Source organism: Passer domesticus, chromosome 4 (genome assembly GCF_036417665.1).
Source record: "Passer domesticus isolate bPasDom1 chromosome 4, bPasDom1.hap1, whole genome shotgun sequence".
In the NCBI taxonomy this organism is placed as follows: domain Eukaryota; kingdom Metazoa; phylum Chordata; class Aves; order Passeriformes; family Passeridae; genus Passer; species Passer domesticus.
In genome coordinates, this window is record NC_087477.1 from 36,388,902 (window position 1) to 36,411,051 (window position 22,150).

The 22,150-nt window shown below is 42.6% G+C and overlaps 1 protein-coding gene across 2 annotated transcripts in view; it reads left to right on the forward strand.

Moving 5' to 3' along the window:
- Positions 1 to 433: 433 nt before the first annotated feature.
- TET2 (tet methylcytosine dioxygenase 2) overlaps positions 434 to 22,150 on the forward strand; it is a 69,497-nt gene continuing 47,780 nt past the window's right edge. For both annotated transcript variants that reach the window (XM_064417112.1, XM_064417113.1), the window contains exon 1: positions 434 to 577. In XM_064417112.1, coding sequence (XP_064273182.1) covers positions 548 to 577 — 30 coding nt within the window. In that variant the 5' untranslated portion in view covers positions 434 to 547. The remainder of the gene's footprint in view (positions 578 to 22,150) is intronic.

The following is a 22,150-nucleotide window of genomic DNA, read 5'->3' on the forward strand; positions in this document are numbered from 1 at the left end:
TTCTTGGCTTTTCTTTTACTCCTCAGCCGGCCACCGCGCGCTGCCAAGCTGCACCCCGCCGCACAGCAGACGGGCTCCCGGGGCCGTGGGAAAGTGCCGCCGGCGCCCGGGGACGGGAGGGATGCGGCACGGGGGGTGTCCCACGGGGGGTGGCGGGGGCTGGCGCACGGAGGGCGGTACCCTCCGCCCCGCCGTGTCCCGCGAACCCACCGGCGAACGCAGAAAGGGCGGAGGGGTGCGAGAGGGCGGGGGTGGGAATCCCCAGAAGGCCGAAAGAGCGTCAGCAGCCGGGAAGAAAGCCCCGCGCGGTCGGAGCGGAGCGGGGCCGGCGCCGCTGACGGTGCTGGGGGCGCCCCCGCGCGCGCGCCGGGGGGGACCGGGGGCAGCCGCGCCGCGCGCGCGGGGCGGTGCGCGGGGCGGGCGCCGACGTCAGGGCGCCGCGCGCATATTGATGCGGGGGCCCGGCCGCGCTCGCCAAGGAGCAGAAGGAAGCAAGATGGCGGCGCTGTAGGAGCGGGGAGCGCGGCGCCCGGGCTGTGCGTGCTGGATGTCGGCGAGGCTGAGGGACGCGGCAGAGGTCAGAGCGGGATCCCCGCGCCGGCCGCCCTCCCCGCCCGGCACCGCCGGGAGGTGTCGCGGGGCAGCGCCGCGCCGCGCCGCCGGGGGTTCGGCGAGGAGGGGGCGCCGCCGGGGGTCCCCCAACATGGCTGATTGACAGGGGCGGCCGGGGCGCCGCCGCCCCCTCCCCGCGGGGCCGGACCCAGGCTTCGCCTCGCCGCCCCTCCCCGCGCCTTTGTCTGCGGACGGGGGACGGCGGCCGGAGGCGCCCCGGCTTTGTGCCGCTCCCCGGCCCCGGGCGGACACAAAGGCGGGCGCAGCCCGGGGAGAGGGGAGAGAGGCGGGCGGCTTGCGGGGCCTGGGGAGGGCGAGGGGTGGCGAGCGGACCGCGGTGCGGGGGGCTCGGGAGGGAGAAGTGCGTGCGGGCGAGGCGGGGGCTCGGAGCGAGGCCTCCCGTTTTCCGTGCGATGATCCACACGCGTGTTTTGCCCGCGTTGCTAAACCCCGCCGTCGGGGCACAATGCGGCCACGGGATGAAAAGGAGAATCACTTTCCCGAGCGCGTTCCCCTAAAACAGCGCTTTCGGCCGGGTCAGGCTCGTTCCCCGCCAGATGACAGACAAGAGCAGAACCGCACCGCGCCTGAGTCGGACGCGCGGCGGTGCGCGCTCGCTCGCTCGCACCGGGGCGTTTATCGGCGTTAAATCACCCTCTAGACACCAGCACTGATTCTCTTGCCCAGAGTTAAAAGGGGGCTTTTCGGCTCGCGGTCTGAGTGTTGGAAATTCAGCAGACTCTTTTCTGCTAAGTGATTTTCCTTTTCGGAGTGAGGTGAAGGGAAAAGTGATGTGGTCTAGCGTGCTTTCATCGAAACGCTGCAGCCTGAGATCTCATCACAAGATTTGCTTTCCATGATGAGCGGCGTGCCAGTGTGCAGGCTTTGAGCAGTGATCGGCAGCTCTGAATATATGTTCAGCATCATTTTCTTTTCTTCTTCTTCTTCTTCCTTTCAAAGTGAAGTTTAAGAGTTTCAGAGATGAGCAGATAACACTGTCCCTAGTGAAAGCAGGTCAGTGGGTGTTGTTTGTCGGCTAATGAGGCCGTTCCATTCGCGTGTTAATGGCAGGTTGACTTTCTGCAGCAGGGGGTGAGTGCAGTCACACGTGCACTTGTGTATCTGCATGTGTATTCCACTTTGGAGGTTGTAAAGTGCAAAACAGGACGTGGTTGCCGGAGATACTCAACGGGGAAATGTCAATGATCAATTGTCATGTCTAAACTCGAGTTACAGCGGGATCCGACTGCTGCTGTTAACTCTCTGAAACAATGTACCCATCTTGGATTCTATCCCACAGAAAACCACCATTTGGAACCGATGGAAAAAAAGAAATCTCTGTTATGCAGTATTTTGTCTCTCTCTTGGAAAGCTTAGAATGACCCCTGCCAGTGAAGTCAGTAAACATTTAAATCTAGAAGCCAGGGTGAGGCGAGGAGGGAAAAAAGGGAATGCAAAGCTGTGGAAAACAACAGTGGTTTGCTGGTGGTACTAAACTGCTGTTAATGTGAGATGAAGAACTCAAAAGTCATCTTTCAGTGGAAAGAGATGTTACATTTTGGGAAGTTGCATAAAAAACCCCTTTGTGAATGCATCCAGGGAACCTCAGAAAGTGGTTTTGTATTGCCCATTCCACACAAATCTTCAAAAGAAGACAAAAGCTGAACAGGAGACACTGAGGCACCTGAATCTACAGAACTATCACTGTTGGTAGTAAGGTTTTTAATGAGAACTTTGGCATTGTGGTGATTCATTGTGGTGGCTTTTTGCCAGAAAAAGTGGTATTGTTTTTATATAGTGCACATGGTCTTAGACTTTGGCATGTCAGCATTGTTTAAAGAACAAGAATCGTGCTCTTGTTGCAGACTTATTGAGTTGTTATGATGGACAGATCTCCAAGGTCTCTTGTTGGTACCTGTGCTGCACTGGGTAGCAGAAATACAAAGTTGTAAATGTTTTGGCTTTTGCATGCGGAATTGGGAGACCCTGTAGTTGCTGCTGAAATGGATATTTCAGCTGCCAAAGTTGGATGGGACTGTTCCTTCTTGCCCAAGCACTTCAGATGCTGCTGGCCTGTGTCTTTCACAGTGTTTCCTTAAATACTAACAACAGCCAGACAGCTCTAAAGAAAAGGGGGGAAAAACCCCTTATCATCTTTTGGAGCAAATCTGCTGCTCGAAAAAACATGAAGGTCAGGTTGGATTAATGTTACTGAGCCTGGTCAGGTTTACAGGGAGTGCCTCAATCCTGAGTTACTTGCACGGACAGTAGTGGTTTTATCAGAGTGTGCCTAAGCAGTGACTTTAAATGCCTTGTTCCACTTAGTTCCAAGTGGAAGATGTATTTCATGTTTCGACAGGAGCCAAGTAAGGTTCTTTCTAAAAAGCTGACAATTTGTCAAGGTGGAATTCCAGAAGAGCTGTCAAATTTGGCTGGTCACAGGGAGTGACCCCTCTACCTCTCTCTCTGGGCTACTACACAGTAGCTATAGCCATGTTAGCAGCATCTGTAAGCTAGCTTCACAACTGGAGCTTGAAAGTGGTAGAACAAAGTTGCCAAGTTTCAAGTAGAGCTGGTGGTTATCTTGGAAACTGCATTGGAGAACACAACCACAAATTATTTTGGCAAATAATATACAGTATTTATTTAGTCCAGCTCTCTGATTGCTGTTAAGGCAGTTAGCCAGCAGCATTAAGTGTTGTGACATCATTTTGAAAGGCAATGTGCTGGTTCTGAAATGGAGTGGGATGTACTATGATTCATTATTTAAAAAAAAAAAGCTGTAGTCTGACAGAGATAAAGCATATGACTGCATCATGGCTGAAAGCCAAAAAGAGAATTGTATGAATCAATCACACTTGCAGCATTATTCCCATTCCTTACTTCATAAGGCAGTGAGTACCATCTTACTCATTTAGTGACATTCTGCAACAGAAATATCTTTTGAACACTGAACAAGTAACTACTAACAAGTTGCCATAGTTCCGGTTGCTACTTTATCATCACTGCTTACATGTTCAATTTGCATACCTCGTCCCAATAATCCTGGATAATAAAACCTTACAAATGGAAAGTACCATGAGTAATCATCCTCTCAGTCACCCATTGAAAAGAAATCACTTCTGCCTTACCTTAGGGTAGATAAGTTTGCTTTTAAAAATCTATATGTGTGTGTATATATGTGTGTGTGTGTGTACATATATACATATGTGTGTGTATATATATGGAAAATTACCCATTTATCCATCAGTGGGTGGATGCAGAGATGGTGGGGTTAAGGAATAAAATTCAGACCCTCCAGCATCAGCTGGACTAATCCCAAATACAGCTGATGACTGACCCAAAAAGATTGTTTGGATTAAAATACTGGGAATGTGCCTCGCATTACATAGCAGAGAAGAAGGTAGAGAAAAACAAGGTCTGAGAAACAGAAAGAACAGCTAACTAATTTTACTCAAGTATCTCACACTGTTCTTGAAATGAAGAAAAAAATATGTCCTAACTTATAGGTGGATCAGAAAGGGTTTTCTACTAGTTTTTCACAGTAAAGAATTTTAAATCTGAGGTCACTTTAAAGACAATTGCCATGCTTTGAAAAACACTTTAACAAATAAAAGGCATAAAGATTTAGATTCCCGTCTGTCTTTTCAAGCAGGCTTGTTCATCTCTGTAAAACACCTTCCAGAACGCTGAATCATCTTAGCAACCTGAACAAAACTGAGGCTGTCTTTAAAAAGTGAAGTTTTCTGTGGAGGTGGGGATTCCAAGTTGGAGGGTTGTTGCCTTGTAGTATACATATGGCAAGAAATCCCAGAAGGATTATTCTCACAGATAAATAAAGGCTTGCAGTATTTGACCTAATTCCTTGTGTGTGTGTTTTTCCTCTTACTAAAACAAAAATAAAACATTAAATACAGGAGGAATTTCTGTTGCAGTGTGGAAAGGAATAGGCTTGTTCTATGCTCAAGTTCAGCAAGGAAGAAAAATTCAGCATTTTAAGCCTAATCAAGTACAAAGTTTTGTTAAACCACAACAGACAGTTTCAAAGAAGAGAGCAGGTGAGTGTTTAGATAGCTAAGATAACCAGGAATAGCTCAATTACCAAATACCCCTTGGAAGTGTCTTCCCCAGGTACAGGGCACTACCATCCGCACTCTGATTAAATACTATGATGCAATTTAGACAACATGAAATAATCTTCACATGTTCTACAGCATTACCTCTAACCTCAAATATATTCCACATGTTTTCCCAGCACAGGAATATTGGTTTTACCAGGTGTATGCATGGGGGAGGGGAAGTTTCCAGGTTTAAGTTGAATTTTTGCAGCTGTATAAGAACATCTTCAGCACTCCACATAAGCTACCCCGTCCCTAAACTCACATTTCAATGACTAAAGTTTAAACAACTCTGCTGCCTGATCTCCTTTCCAATAATGCATCAGCAGTCCAAGTTTGTGTTCCAGTGTCCTGGCGTGAGCTACTCTAAGTCACAACGTGTTGGGAAAGGATTTGGCTCCATTGCAGCGAAACCCCGGCTTACCAAGTGGGTAGGTTTAGGTCAGGACGATGACTCTCCATGTGCTTGCGTGCACGTGGCTTGAGTGTTTACAAACAGTGTCCCAGCATCCTCGGCAGCTGCCTTGACGCAGCAGTGAGGACAGAGTTCTAGGAATGTCCCGAGTCCTCACGGACGGCGGAGGAGGGGGACAGAAACAAAAAAATGCAGAGTTTTAAGAACTCATATCATCGTTTGGGTTTTGGCTGTGCTTTCTGCATCTGTGCTGCATTCTTGACCGCTGGATCCTTTGTCGAATGCTGGTGTTTTTTTTTCCTCTGCGCTTGAGCGCAGTGTGGGCTGTGTTGACGGGTTTGTCTGGAACAGACTGACCCGAAGTATGAGATGGGGGTTAAGGGAATTGTTGCAAAGGTTTCAAATTATTTTTGTGCCCCTCCTCCCCTTTTAAAAATGTATAATTAATTCAAGTCTCAAAAGCTTTTATGGCAAAACAGCTCTTTACAATATAAGAATCCCACTGTAAATGGTTATATATTTTTTCCTTAATTAAGCATGATTCACTGCTTGTTAGGATACTAGAACAATCCTCTTTTTAAAGAACAAGAAAGAAATAGTGAATCCCACTAACTTTATGAGTAAAATCAAATAGCTGAAAGTCTTTATTACTTAATGAGACATGTTGACACAAAGAGGCATTGCCATTACAAAAGCTTATACCACTGCAAGGCAAGTTTTGGATCTCCATTAGATGTAAGAAGCTTGGTGGAAATTTCTGCATTTACTCAACCAAATGAATAATGCCACCAATCTGTTGCTAAAAAAAAAAAAAAGAGCGAAAGAGCGGGGAGAGAAGTGGTGTTAATTGTTGGGATCCCTTGCAGAGACAAAAAATTTGTGATTCTGTGGAAATGCACTGTAGCTGGTCAGAAGCACCCAACTGACAACATGTTTCATGCTCTTGCCTGTGGAGCTAAACCAAACCTGTCAGGCCAGTTCTGGTCTTCAGAGACACTTGAAGCCTATGCCCTGCATGTGCTTTAAGACCTCATTATCAGAAGTTGTAATGCTCCTTATCCAGTCCCATGCACAATTTTCAGACTTTCTTAGGCAGTTTTGCAGGAATCACTCAGAACATTGTGCAAAGCACATTACTTGCTTTACAAAATGAATCCTAAGATCTGTTTTCTCCTCATAGCAAGGAAGCAGTTGGTACAAATGCCTCTTCCATGTTCTGAATTTGTCTGGATGAGTCATGGTATTCACTGTAATGCAACAGAGTAGGAAGGCTGATCACAAATCTTGTTATACACATGGTTTCTGCTAGCAGTTGTATGTTCACGTTGGTTGCTCCCATTTTCTGTTGATACCTATTACAACACTGTAGTTTTGTAATTTTGTAACACTGCAGTGGTGTCTTCTCATTTGCAGGATAAAATGATTTGTGTCCTGTCCAGAATCTGCTTCTGTTTCAGTAAGCTCTTTACCACTTTTTACCACTTTTCATTTTCTTTTCTGGCCTTTTTTTTGACTTACAGTTCCCATTACTCTTGTGCTGTCTGGGCAGCAGAAGGTAGCAAGCAAGAGTAAAGCATGTGAGAGAATATTTGACAAAGGCATTCCTGAGGTTGTGCTGACTATTTGTTCCTTCTCTTGCCACTTCTAGCATTGTTAGAGAGATCAAAGGGTAAATATTAACCCTGGGCCTGATTCTGAAGGGAGAGTTCTGCCCCCATCTTCAGTGTCCTTTAGCATCTTTCCAGATTTGTCCCGTCAAATGAAAGACAACTGTTCATGAAACACTCACCCCCATTAAATGCCCCTGATGCTTTTTTCATCTTTGTTTAATCTGTTTGTTCTTTCAGTGCTACTTCACTTGTGTTTGAAGTCACATTCTTTGAAGTTATAAAATTTTTATACTTGCCAAAGGACACAAAACTCTTTCAGCTCTTATGTAAGCAAAAAGGAGAAAAGAATGATTGCATATTTTCTCTTGTGTGCAAGTAGCATTGGACTCTCCTGCTCATGGTAAAATGAGGAAAAGGAATTGTTGCAGTAAAACAGGAGTTTCTACTGCTTTCCCAAAGTTAAAGACCACAGAAGTGAAGTATTTCCATGAAGCTCTAGTGCACGTATAGCTTAATAAAACAAATACAATTTATCCCCACAAGAGAAATTATGAAAGCTGGCAAATACACGGGTCACCTCTTCCTGGGATACAGAGCAGTGCTGGTATGTGTGCACACATATTACAGATTTTGACATACTTTCTGGTTACCAAATTTCTGTTCCCTCTGCACTCCTTTGCTTGCTTTTCTATTTCATTTCAACTTTGTCTGCCCAAAACAGCTCTGAAGTATTACTTAAATGACAATACTAAATATCAAAAACATGAAAGCTGAACAACTGGAAAGAGTCAGATTTAACACTTCTTTCATTTTGTGTATCTAGTAGACATTTTGTGGGAAGGAAAATGTATGCTAGTGTGCTTCCCATTCCATTCACAGGTAGTTGCAAATGTACACATCACATACCTAGGAGCAAATGAAAATACAGATCAAATAGGGAAAAACACTCTTGATATTCATAAAGATGAAAACCGCACAAAGCAGAAAAGTACAGCCTTTCAGTTCTCTGTTGTTTCTATGGTGCTTTCCATACTTTATGTGGAACATTTGTTTTTCCTAAATAACTCCAGACCTGTACTTTTCTGCTTCCCTGTAATCCTTAATGCAGAGAAGCTTCTGTAGGTGTGAGAAAGCAGTAAGAAAACCAAGGACTGTGCTGATCTGTTTTCCTTCTATAACTCTGTGTATTGCCTGAGAAGTGAGAAGCCAGACAGTAAAATACAGATTTATATCTATTTTTCCACTGTGTCTATGTTGTACAGTTGACAATATTTTAAGTATAGGTGTTTTTTTTTTTTTTCTTCCCAATGTCAGCTGACTTGTGATCCTGCAAACTGCCATTTTCACAAAGCCCTATTCATTTTTCTTGGGCTCATCAAGCTATACCAGAGACTCTTGGAGCAGTGAGGGACCTAGTCAGTCATTTACTTTGTAGTACTGGGGGAAAAAAAAGAAAAGTCGTTTTGGAGATTTTTTTTATGGGGACAGGGAGAAGGAATGGATGGAAATACTACAGGTATAGAAGCTAAAAACCTAATTTTTACTTAGAAACCCCATATTTTCAAAGCAGTTGCAAGTTAACATGTATTTTGCTATAAAATATAGATTTTAGCTGATGAATAAGAAGTTATGCTTCTGGAAGAGTGGGTCTAGCTACTAACAGAATAGCTGCATTTTCTTGAAACAATGAGCTGGTTAGAAATACTTTGTTGGACAAGCTGGAGCATGAGCCTAATTCAGGATGGCAACTCTGATGCTTCTAAATATAAGGAGAGTGGATAGAGTGAAATTAATTATTGCACATTAGGAGGCACCTCATATCCCAGCCACGAAACAGAATCCCACTGTGCTTGGGGCTGTGCAAACATAAGCCATTTTTGTTCTGTCTTACTATTTAATTCAGTATAAGAGGCAGAAAAAGGGGGTCTGGCAGCACACAAGGGGCCAGAGTGTTAGTAACTCCTGTTTATAGCAGAGGCAGGCAGCTCCCTTTCAAAAAACTAAATATTTGCAGTAAATAAAGCAAAGCTGCTGTTAGTGCCTGCTCTGTGTGTGTGTGTGTGTGTGTGTGTGTGTGTGTGTGTGTGTGTGTGTGAGGAGTTCCTAAGCAGAACTGCTGCAGCCTTTTCCCCAGGGTGCTGATGTTAATGAGCAGGCAAAACACGCAAAGAAGGAGAGAAAGGGTATAAAATTAATAAGCAACAACTGAGAGCCAAAGCACACAGAGATCATGCAATGTGGTACAAACCCTGCTGGAGTCATTCATTTCTGTGCCTTTTTTTTCTTAACCCTAGAAGACCTACAGGAAAGCTGTGGTATAGCTGGGAACTGAACCCATATCTCCTAAACCCCAGTTCTTTACCCATGATACCCTCCTTCCTGCTCATTCAGAAGTTTAGTTATCGTTTTCTCTGCTTACTAAGATAACAGAAGTATCAATTTTAAGAAACAGAAACTAGACGATTTTCACTTTTTTTTAGAATTTGGTTTTCAGTAGCATTTTCTGTTGATTGACAACATGTTCTGGTTTTGCTGAACAAACTTTTGGACCTCTAATCAGCAGTGCTTATCCAAAACAACTCAGCAAATTAAATAAATCTCCTCAGGGAAAAGGATGACTTTTTGCTTTTTGCTTTGTGGCACTGTTTAAACCCTTCACTCCAATTGAGAAAGGATGCAGGGAAGAATGTTGTCTCCATTTTACTGGCACTGTAGATGTCTTCATGTACCTCCAAACAAATTATTAAAATAATAATTATAAGTAGTAGATTGTGTCAGTTAATCACAGTGTGTGAAACAGTTATGACATTTCTATAAGTAGGTACTCCAGATAACTCCCTTTAATACCCCTGAGCCTCCTATTCATTCAGGCAAGATTTCCCACAGTCTGCAAGCCATTCATGTACATCAGCTCCAATCTACCACACAATTCCCATTTGATCTGTTTTATCAATTAGAGGATTGTCAGGCTCCACAAACCTTCATGTTGCCATCACACTTGGTAGCAGAGCTCAAAGGAGGGAAAAATACCAAAATAAAACCAATTTTAATTTGTTGTTGGAAATCTCTCTGCTGGAGATGGGATGCACAAACCTGCATTGACCTGACATTAACCATAACAGCATTCATAGCTTTTTGTTCAAGAGTCTGCCTTCATCTCCTGGACCTGAATTGGAGATGGTAATCTTTAATGTCTCTGGACTTTGAGAATTCCTTTGCTGTGGGTCATAGTCATAGCTCACCTGCCTGGTTACACAGTGCATTTAACCAACCACCCTATTTAACTTCAGCACATTCGTGGACTTGTGATACAATCTGCATTTGGAAATAAAATCCAATAGTAATTTAGCTCATGCAGCATCTCTGATGCTGGCAGACGCAGCTGACCGTGAAGGACAGATGGATTTTTCCCTGCCATGTTTAGAGACACAATACCATTGTAAATACCTTGGAAAAAGATGGAGCAGAGCATTCAGACTTGCCTCCCACAGTTGCTCCTCTCCCCACAGCAGTTTGGAGGTTCAGGCAGCCCAGCCCCACGTTGCTCATGTGCACGTGGCCACGCTGTTTACAAACACCCTCCTAGGTGTCCCCAGGCACCGCTGGGTGCCACACTGCAGCTTGTGAGTGCTCCTGTTTTTCACCCACAGTCTTGGCTGCTTGTAGCAGTTGTGGCTAAAGGCAGGGCTATGACAGGCTGTGGAGCCTGCTAACTCGTTCAGATTTACTCATTTTACATTTAAGCAATATTCAGGCCAGGAGTTTAGAGCGAGGTTGTCCACAGTGAGTCAAAAATAGAAACTTCATTGCTCGATAGCGTAGTAGCACTGGAGAGCGCTAGCTAGATGTACACACAACAGTGAGGAAGGTACTTTTCTGCTTTCCAGAAACACTACTATGGAATTGGGTAACGTTTACAGTAGGCAGGGTTTCAAAAAGCCTGTGGAAATGAATGTGCCCTTTTATTTTTTTCATTTCTCACTAACAAACCAGGGACCAATTCTTGTCCAGGCTTAAGAGATGGGGCTCAACAAATAATTGGGAGCAGCTAGTATTTAAAACCAGAGCATTGTCACTCAGAGAAGACTGCTTTAGTTCTGCTTTGTTTTAGCAGGCCACTGGCATACAGAAAGGTTTGAAAGAGGTTTGAACAGCTGTGTTGCAGCGTTAAATGGCCTCCTATAGCTGAGGCACAAAAAGACAAAGCCTGTTTCTTTCCAGCTGCTCAGCTAAAATTGTATTCACTTACTTTTGCTACTCTCCTCACCAGTTCAGAGTTCAAGGACTCATATATCCACTGTACCTTGAGTTCAGATAACAAGATAAAACTACATGGAGGGAAACAAACAGAAAAGTTCCCATTCTTCAAAGACGAGCCTTTTTCTTTACTTGTTCCCCTGTTTTGTTTCGGGGTGTGCACAGTTTATTTTTCTCCTTTTGTTTTACTCTCCCTCCCCGCACCCCCTCCCGCTCACCCTCTGCTGCGTGCACACCCTCTTCCAGCCGCCTCTCTGGCTTGCCTGGCGGAGAAGTGCAGACTCAGCAGAGACTGGTAACACTTTAACTCTTTGTCCTATTCTCAGCTCTCCCAGGAAAGGTCAAAGCAAATGAGACTTACAGCTGCGCTTAAAACACAGCCCCTATAATGGAGAGGGACATTGACCACAGACTGTTCCCCCGTCACATGTTTTAGTTTCTTCTTCCTTGAAGCATATAAAATGTGTGGCCAGCGTGAGATGAAACTTTGCATAGGTTTGGGTGGCTGAATCTGCTTATTTCTCGTTAAGAGGAAATTAGAGACTTGTGACTTTTGTTTGTACTGGCCATATCACGCAACTTCTACTGATAAACAGAAATAATTTAGGAGCTACTTCCTCAAATGCCTGAAACATGGTCTTAATTTCATCAGTGCAAAGCCAGCAAAAAGCTATTACAGACACGAAGTCTCTGTTATATGTCTTTGAAGTCATTTTGGAAACTTTGGCAATGTGCCCTTATACAGTTCTTTTCCCTAAGAGTCACAGTTTTGCATTGTGTTCTGGGACCATGTGGGCTCCAATTTTACTCACTTAGCGCAGAAAGGAGTCCCATTCTTCTTAAGAACAATTCAGCACTGCCATTTGCTTACACTGACAGACGAACCTGCGGGGCCACCATCAACATTAGCACACATCCACGTGTGCCACGTAGAGGAAGAAGGTTCCCACTTGCCCTTCCAACACCCGCCGTGGTGTCTCCCAGGGCTTGTACGGGGTGTGCGCCAGCCGGGGCGCTGGCGCTGGTTGGCTCAGCGACATCACACTGGCGCCAAGCTTTACCTCTTGGCTTTGGCACTCCAGGTCATGCTGATGTCTCGCCACGTGCTTACGCGCACATGGCAGCAGTGTTTACAAACATGACCCCAGAACTCTTACAGGCAGTTATGAAAGAGGCAGCGAATGCCACATCGCGCGTGCCAGGCTGACCTAGATCGCCAGTGCTGGGAACGAACAGCGAGGCGCTCGTACCCACACAGGCTCTGAGAGACGTTCAAAGCAGATGATTTTGCTCCCAAACTGTTTTGAAGTATCATTGCCACCATGAGAGCGTTTTCTACCATAAACTAAAAATAGCTACTATTAACTACCAGGAGCGGCGGGTAAGTGATTCAGCACCTCAGGGATAGAAGTGACTGCATTCTTTGGTACTCTAAGTCTGTTCCTGCATTGAAATAACTCAGCGCATAAAATTCTCACAACGGGAAGGAAATGCAAAGCTGGATTACTCTGGCTAAAAGAAAAGAACACTGCACGATCGTGTAGTTCCTGATTGACAGTTCCTTTTTTATTCCTTTATTAACACTTGCACTCGGGCACTAATGAATGCTTTGTAGTCAGGCTGTGACCATCCATTTAGGAAAAAGATGCCTTAGTAATTTCAAATTAAACACTTCCATCTACAGAACATGAATATCACTATATGGCTGATTTGTTTTTTTGACATAGGCCTTAAGAAAAAAAAGCATAACAGAAATGCTGCTTCAGCAAACTAAGCATAGACTGTTCAACTGTCAAATGTCCATGTTCTGTCTTCACATGTATATTTTTTACAGTACACATCTACTGAAAAAAAAGAAAGCATTCCTTCCTCATTGTTGAAGCTCTTAAAAGAAGTTTGTATTGTATGCCAAAGTATTCCAAAGCAGCTTGCTCTCTAGAAGTTAGCAGTTTATAGTAGAGTGGAGTACATGATCCAACAATTCGTTTTTGACAGATTCTAGCATTCTTGAAGTTGTCTCAGAAATACACGTATGTGAAGACAGGTACCATAACTGTGAGTGATTACTTAAGATAATCAGAGTTTCCTTGAAAAAGCTGCAAAATGAGCAAAAATAATCCATCCTTGTTAAAAATCACTTCCAGTTTTCACTTTTGGAATTGAAGAATTCAATATCAGCTTTGCAAAAGCCTCCTCAATGCTGAAAAATTATTTTGCTCCTCCCAAATAGAAAGTTTGACTTTTCAGAAGCAGTTGGTAAACAGATGGTAGTTCTATTGTAATACATCGCAGTGTTTGTAAATATTATAATGATAAAGCCTGTAGGAAAGACACACTATGAGCTTCTCCGTGCCTCTTCTGCAATACAGTTCAATCCCATTACTGAATAAAATTTTTCTAGGTATAGATGTCATCTTTTCCAACCATACCCATGGCAGCTCTACATTACAGCTGTCAAAATTCCTGCAAAGTTTCTTTGCTATGTAAGCAAAATGCAACAAGAGAGGGTGACATGTGTTCACTCTGGCTTGGTCACTAGTTCATTTCATGTGGTCTATGATAGCTCTAACCTGAGCTGGGGAACTGCTCTGCAGGTCAGCCCCTGACCCATTGCCAGTTTTGTCCAGTCTCCTAACTATTTTTAGGCTTGCACTTAGAATATGAGCAAATGTACTTGGTAAGTTATTGTTGTCTTTTCACTGCTGAACGTTCATTACAATGTTCATTGCACTGTATATAATAGACCTGAAAATAAGAATGGAAGTACTGAAAATAGGTCACTTCTGTGTTCCTATTTTAAGAGCTCTTTGTAGCATTTCTCCTGCCTGAGGAAAGCAAATCCACCTTACTGTGAAACTGTACAAGTATGGGCAGAGTGGGAGAATGGAGAATTAGAGCCTTAGTGTAAAGTCATTCCTTAATGTATATAGCTTTCCTCTTGGGTACATCATTGTACATCCTCTGGAGTCTTTCTTCAGAAACCCTAAAGCACTTTTTAAATTGTTCTGAATCAGAGAGTACTGAGGTTTACAAGGATTGGATTATTAGTATTTATGATGTCTATGGGCTTTACCAGTACATTTAGCTTAACCAGTATAATGACTATACAGATACACAAATTCTGTCTGGTGACTCTCTTACTCAGAGAATGTTCTTATTGTTTATATTTTCTTACACTATATGAAGAGCTTCTTTTAGTCACCCAATGAAGAGAATATGAGGGAAGAAGTGTTGCTTATGATGAAATTTATTTTATTCAATGCTTTAGCTGGGGGCAGGAGGTAAGGGAACAGTGTAAGATTACCATTGTATGCTACAGGGTGAATACTGCCATTGTGTCAGTTTAGATGAGTATCTCAAAATAAATACAGACTCTGTCATGGGTTTGTCCTCTAGGTAAAAAAGCAGTGGAAATCTTGTTTAACAAGTTCAGCAAAAGGCACGCCTAAAGTTTAATTATGTCTTCAGATGCACAGGTACAAGTCTTACTAAAGAGTTTTACTCAACTCCCAAAGAACAAACTTAGAACTTTTGATTTTTCTTACACTTAGATGGATTGATCTACAATCATGACAGCGCACAGTTTGGGGAAGAAAATCCCTTGGCATAATAAACGACTATTCCCAGCCACAGCTCTCTCCCACCTAGGTGGGAGAGAGCAAGAGATTATTTGCCAGTTCATATTTTTCAGTCAAACTCCTCTTTCCTCACCACTCTGAAAAGCCAATCTACCAAAAAAAGCAGGGGAAGATGGAGAAGAGATGAAACAACATTTCTGGTATTTACCCAAGGGTTCTGTATTAATGTCTCTTGGAGTTGAGAATCCTGGATAGGATCTGAATTGCACATCAGTTATGCTCCAGAAGTTGAAGCACTGACTGAGGCAATGACTTCCTAACCTAGGAGGTAGACAGATGGGTCAAATTGTTCCTCTGTCTCTCTTACTCATTGTTTTCTTAGCAGAAGATGATTCCTACACATACCAATTGCTTATTGTTTTTGTGCACAGAGAATAAAATGTACAGAATACCTGCTGGACAGTACATTAAGTTACACTAACAACTGCATGATGCACTCAAAGGCAAGGTGGGTACATGCAACAGGCCCCCTAAATACATGTTCAGCATAAACAACTGGCAGAAAATGTTTCCCATCACCCTACTTAAAAATATAACAAGTCCTGTAAATTCAAGAGTCACAAGAACTACAATATGTGAATAAGAGAACAAAATCAATGAAATGAACAGGGAACATTTCAGATTTTTTACAGTATGGGGAAAAGTGCCCAGAGATGTTCTTAGGAAAGCAAGAAAATCCCCCCCTTATAGAGTGAGTTTAAAAAACAAAAGATGGCTGAGCCATACCAGCAATGGCTCTTCTTCATATCCACAGGATTAAACCAGTGAGGTGCTGAGGTTTCTTTCCATGTCTTTCAGTCCTACAAGAAACACTACTGTGCTTTGCGCACCAGCCTGGCTTTGGCCATGGCCAGCCTCAAAGCTTCAAAACATGACAAAAAGCCCTATTTCTAGTAGTCAAGTTATGTGCCAATAAAAGAAAGCAGCTGCATATATTTAACAGCCAAGCTGCAGAAACCCTGATTCATTAATTCAACAGGGATACACCAGAAGCAGCAAAATCAGACTTCTCTTCTACTCATGTTTCACTATCCTGGCAGCCTTTTTATTTTTCCTCCTGATTTTTTATCCTTGCTGCAGGTCCACAAATGTGGACTGTCGTTGTCTCAAGAATGGCAATTTCCATGAAACTCCATGCAAAATAATGTCATGCATCAGTATAATGTTTTGATGTGGACAATTTGGGTTAGTTTAATTTTGAGGGGAAGAGTGGCCAGTATCTTTCCTTTGTGGCCTATTCAAACTTGCTTGCACCCTTATTCAGGAAAATTCTTGGGATATACTATATAGCCTTTCCCTGTACCAGTGCACAGCAGTAAGAAAGATGGACAAGCTGCTCCTAAAAGTTGTATGAAATAGTCATGGAAGGACCATTTGTTCCATCTTCTTCTCCCAAGTCAGCCAAATCAAAAAACTGGCACTTTTGATAAATATGTGGATAATCTGCTCTAGAAGACCTCTGCTAACAGAGATTCTGTACTCTTCCAGATCTTCTCATTTTGATGAAGATTTTTATCTTATGGTCAGATAAAGCATTTCAGTTGAAGCCCTGCCAAGGCTACAGAAGAAAAGTAACTTAATGTGTGACAAAGCCACAAAAAAGAGCCTTTTTTGCAAAAATTGTCTTTTTTCCTCAAAAATGTTGACATAACTGCTCAGCTTGATGTTCACTCTAACTCCAGGAACTGCTGTTCCTCATTCAGTGTTTATGCTTATGAATGTTCCTGCCTTGAGACATTGCCCTCAGGCTACCGATACAAGAAACACCCTAAGAATTTCAGAAAAAATGCTAGTGTGTGAGACAGAGAAGTTAGTGTCATCAAGGAGGAGGAACTGCATAGTGGGGGGATCTTAAGTAATTACACATTTTTGTGAGGGTCTGGTGACCCATCAGAATGTGCATTTCTTGGCCAAGGACCATGCCTGTGTTATCTGAGCACACTGCTGCTTTTCTGTATGTGATGTAAAGAGTTCTCTGCCACAGAAGATCTGGACAATACAATGAACAGCTTACGTGTAGGCACTTGCTCAATGTGGCAGTAAAGAGAAGTGGGAAAAACAGATGAACACAGTACTTAATCTTAGCAGTATGTATGGCTTTGTTAAGCTGTAGTGAATGAAAACAGAAACATGTTTTAGAGAATGCAAAACACTAGAAAATTTCTCTTGAGCTGTAGTGCCAGAGGTGTATGGTTTGACCATGGGAAGATCTGAATTCTCCTCCTCTTTCTTCTTCCAGTGGGATTTTCAGATGAAATTTGCAAATTATGAGTGTTGCCATGTATTCTGACTCCAAATACAATAGCTTGTGCTGGATCAGGGCCTCAAAATAGGCAGCAGAGAATGAGGGAACAGGAAGTAAAGCACAGTGAAAATAACTCTGGAGTGTGAGCTAGATAACATACACTGAGACACAGAAGGGCTCTGAGGAGCTACCTTTGACTTCCTGGCACAATTTGAAGAAAGACAGTATTTAAAGAAGGTAGCAGCCAACTTATTTTAAATTGCTGGAAGGAAACAAAGACAGCGGGTGTGCTTAATCTAAAGACCTTGCCATCACAGCCTGTCACTTAAGCAGGTTCCTTTGTAAGCAGCAGACGTTTCTGTGAATTAGGGCCATGTCTAGGCTTCTGCTCCTTAAGGATACAGTCTGTAGGGGGTTTAAGTCTCATGGTTTTGGCTATCAGCTGGAGGTTGGCTGAATGTATTACTGAGTGATTATACATTTCTCTGAGGCATTTGCCCTTTAGCAGACCATGATAAAAGCAGACAGTTGTTTGCTTCAGTGTGGCACTTCTCAGCTGCTGCTGGCTGTTTCCCTGTGTGCTCCTTCCTCTAAAGACTTCACCACAGTATGCCTGAGAGTACTGCTGCAAAAACAGGGTCCAGAAAATCTCCTATCACGAACATGTACAGACTGTCTGCCTACCCCAAGAAGCTATTTTCATTTTTTTTTGGTTTTGCAACATCCCAGAAAGTTGTAGTTTATGTCACTAGCAGCAATTGTGGCCACTTCCACTGTTCTTTGTATAGCGGCATGAACTGTTAAATTATCTAAAAAGAGCAAACAAGTGTTAGGTTTTTTTCAAAGATTAGATTGAAGGAACAGGAAAAAGCTCTCTCCTTTAGTTCTTTCCTTTTGTTTCTAGTTTTAATATTTAATGAACATGTGATATCGTTTTAAGCTAGTCCTGATGGTCTTGTGAAGTTAGTATCTAAAGCAGATGGCTGCAGTGCTTTAATAAGGTGGTTACTATAGAAACACAGCACTGTGAAAGCAAGAGTTTCTGTAATGCATAGTTCCCTCACAAAACATTTTAAAGACTCCTGATCTACATGTAGCAGGCCCAAAGAATACTAACCAAGAAATGGAAAAGAGAGATAATATGCCTGGAGCATTTACTTCAGCTGGGGTCCACTTAAACTTAGCTGGATAGCTAACATTTTTGTGGCTTGCTAAAGAGCTGCTTGAAACAACATGAAACATGCAAAGAGAGATAAGCAAAAATATTGATGGAGGAGATGACTGTGGGCAGGAGACAGATCGTTTCAGTTATCTTTTTTTAGAAGGCATGTTGGACTCAAACATTAACACAAACAACTTTAAAAACGCAAAACACCCCCAAACAGTCAGCTAATACACCCAAATATTTACTTCATAATCCCTGGGCTTTTTGTTTACTTCATCCTTGCATATCTAATGTTGCCTATCAACACACTTGTTGCACCCTAATGCATGGGGAAGGACACATAATGTGCTTTCAAGGATTTGGGCTTTTTATTACTGCCTCTGGTTTTCTTTCTTTTGCCAGAACTGTTTTAACCTGAAAGTACCTAAATTCCTCTGCATGTGCCAAAGCATTTCACAGGCTAAGACACAGACTGTAGAAATCCTTTTAAAATGTTAATTATATATATGAATATGATCTGAACTAAATCAGGACATTCAAGGGGGTAAATGGCAGTCCTTTTGGAAGGGTTATGGGTTCTGTGCTCAGAACTAAGCAGGAAAGTGCTACCTTATCTGATTGTGTCCTTCCCTCCAGGGAATTTAGAAGTAGTTTTCAGCAGTCTCAGAGGGTGAGTATACAGAGGTATTGGCTGGAGAAGTGTAGAGACTACGAAACAAAGAAGGTTTCAAAGCAACACTGGATGCAAAGATAGCACTTGTGAGAAATAAACATCCTTTCATACAATCTGGGCATCCTGCAGAAACTCCTGGTTTGCACTATAGTCAGCAACAGTGCTGACCTGGACAAGGTTCAGAGGGAACTGGAAACAACCAAGGCCTTTTCTTTGTTTTATCCTTTCTTTTGTTTCTCTCTATTCTCCTAAACTGAGCTGGTATGTGTGCTTGCATGTTTTCTGCTTCCCTCTGTACCTTAAAACACCTAAACTGGCCAGGTTCAGTTGCAGGGTTTGCCTCTGTTAGGGAGCTGAACATAATTTTAAAAGCAAGAAGGGAAAAAAACCCTGTGAGAAACACTCAACTAACAGGGTTTTCCTCTACCCTGAGACTTAAATTCTTTAATCAGTTCCTGTTTCTGTATGGTCATATCTGATTACTTTATGGGCTTTTTCTGTGACTTAAAACTTTCAGAGAAGGAAAACCACAAGTGATCTAAAACACCTCTCACTTTTCTGCCTTGTCACTGTGACCCTCGCCACTGTCATCCTCTACACACCAGTCAAGGTACATCTTACCTACTTTGCTCTGTAGTTTAGTTACTTTCCTTCCAAACATCCCCATTGTATACCCCATCTCACTTATGAGGCTTAGCCTGCCTCATTGCTCTTTATTTCTCTGTATTTTGCTCTGTATTGCTCTGTATTTCTCTCATGCCTGTGAAGTATTACTGTGAGCAGCACTGCCCACAGCTTTGCAAGTTTAGCAAGTCTAGAAGTCAGAGGTATTCCCTGCTCTACTTTACATACTGTCTGCTTTGGTTTTGATGTATTTACAGTGCAACAGTAAAGCTATACACAGATACTCAGAAACAGGTATCAAGCCCTTATTGTGATGCTCACTGTTTAAATAATCCTTTGGTACAGCATTTGCTCTCTGGGGATGACGAAGCTCACCCTCAGACTATCTCCACGTGCACTTACAGGTACATTAAACACACAGGCACTGCACACAAAAACAGAGATCTCTGTCTCTATTTTCATAACAGGAATATTTTTAGGCATGACAGATACTATGAAGGAACTCTGCCTGGCTGCACTCAGGATAGATGGGGCAGGCTATTTTAGGTTATTACATAGAAGTTCTTAAAAAAGAAAGCTTTGTAACTTGCAGGCAAAAGCTGAGGGAAATCTGTCCCTCAGACACCAACAAATGGAACCCTAGGGGAATGAGTAGCCCTGTGGTCTGTATGTAGATTTAGCCTTGGACCCCTTTGGTAGCCTCAGTAGGACTTGTGTGATCCATGAGCACCTGTTTCCAGGTCTGGCCTTTGACTGCTGCTCCATGTAGGATTGTAGTCCCTGTACTGAAAAGCTTTTCCCCCCTTTCATTAAAAAGAACATGAACATGAGTGCTTTTCCACAATGGTGATTATTTAATCTCACAAATAATGTCACTGACTACAGTGACATGACATGTGAGAACTTACATGCATCACTCTATAGAAGAACTCGCTCTATAGCCCTTTGGGAGAAGCATATAACAGTGAGGGGAGTCAAAAGGACATTTCATATCTTTCCAGTGTTGACCAAGAGGCCCCCTAGCTCAGAAGATTCCTGAAGACATGCCTGTGGTTCATAAATTGCACAAAAATAATTAACAAATTATACAAAAAAAAAATATAAGTGCAAACACTGGATAGAGGTGCAAAGCTTGGAAGTACATTGAGTGAGATGTTGTAAAGTTGGGAAAATCCTTGCACCCTAGACCTTAAAGGTCTGCTTTTATGGTAGAATATGAGTGAGAAGAGGCAGAAAGCTCTTTGTAGGAAGATAACAATAGAAAAGAAAGAAAGAAAGAAAGAAAAAAAAACCCCATGCTTAGTATGGCTTGCAATAGAAACATTCTGTCACTTGTCTGTGGTGGCACTGGCTTATCTTTCACACAAGCAGAAGTAGAAAAAAGTCTGGTGATCACAGCCTCTGGGAGATTATCTCATAGCACTATCTGGGTTAGTCCTAAAGGGCTGGAAACCTTTTACATTGATGCAGTCATAATTAAATGTGATCCAATTGCATTTGTGGAATTAACTAATCACTGGTATGAGTAAGGGGCTCACAAGTCAGCCAGAAGTTACTGTGGGAAAACCTCTGTGGGCTAAACTGAAAGCTCTTGAGAAATGTTGATATTTAAATGGCAAACACAGTAGTTCAAGAACATGGGGAATAAGCAACTCTGCTTCTAGCATTTCCTGGCATATGACAGTTTTGAAAAGGGGATTACTCTAAAGAAAATTCTCATTCTCACGTATGTTCATAGCTTTAATTAGACCAAGCGTAGATGGAAATTCACAGTCTGCTTAAACTATTTAAATCTCTCTGATATGTTCCCTTTGCACACCTGTTTGAAATAAAGTGTGAGTGGAAAGAATAACCTCACACTGCTCTTTCAAGCTTTTATTGTACCAGATAGGTGGCTTTGTCTGCCTGAGTTGCCTTAGCTCCTTAGTATTTAGACTATTTTTTAGTAGACAGCTGGGATCTGTGTGTGGAGAATGCTTGCAGGAAACTGCAAGGGGCAGGCTACAAGAGGATACTGTAACCTAAGTAGCGTGAAGACTCCACTAGCTAAGTCTCATAAATGGCCATGATCATGTGCAACTAATACATAATCCTGTCCCAGTTCTGCCTGTGAATTATATTTTCTTCAGTAAAATTACATTGTTCATTCTTTCAAAACCACAAATTTGAATGTTACAAGCTAAGGGAGGGGGTTACTGCTGGTCGGCAGGAGCTACCCTCATAGGTTAAAATGTGAATATCAAGTCTCTATATGTGATTTTACATTAGCTTTTCACAATATTCTGTGTTTGCTAAAGGTGATGTTAGGTCTGTTTAATTTTGAAAAAAACCATATGTAAAGGGGCTGAAGATCCTTATTACAAAACAAAAAATCACTATTGTGCAGTAAAATTAAAGCTGCAGCTGACAGATGCCAGCATCATAAGGATTACACAGCTGTACCCACCACACCTATCAGCCTGACCGAGGAGACCACAACCCGCACACTATGTTCTGAATTACAGGGGTTGTATATGTGCTGACACTCTTTTTAAAGCAAAGTTCTAAAAAGACTTTCTCACAAGAAGATGTAACCACATGAGAAGACTCTTGATTTATTAAAAAAAATAAAAAAAATTATGCTCTGTGAAAGTCCCTACCACACCCCCATTAAAATGGTGCTTTTTTTGAACTTCATTCTAAACTCACTGAAATGAGTGAAACAAATCTAATTTCAGTGATCTTGGGATCATATCTTTAAGTTTAATTAAACAAATGCTGACCAAGTGCCCAGGTGTAAGGCTATGGAAAACT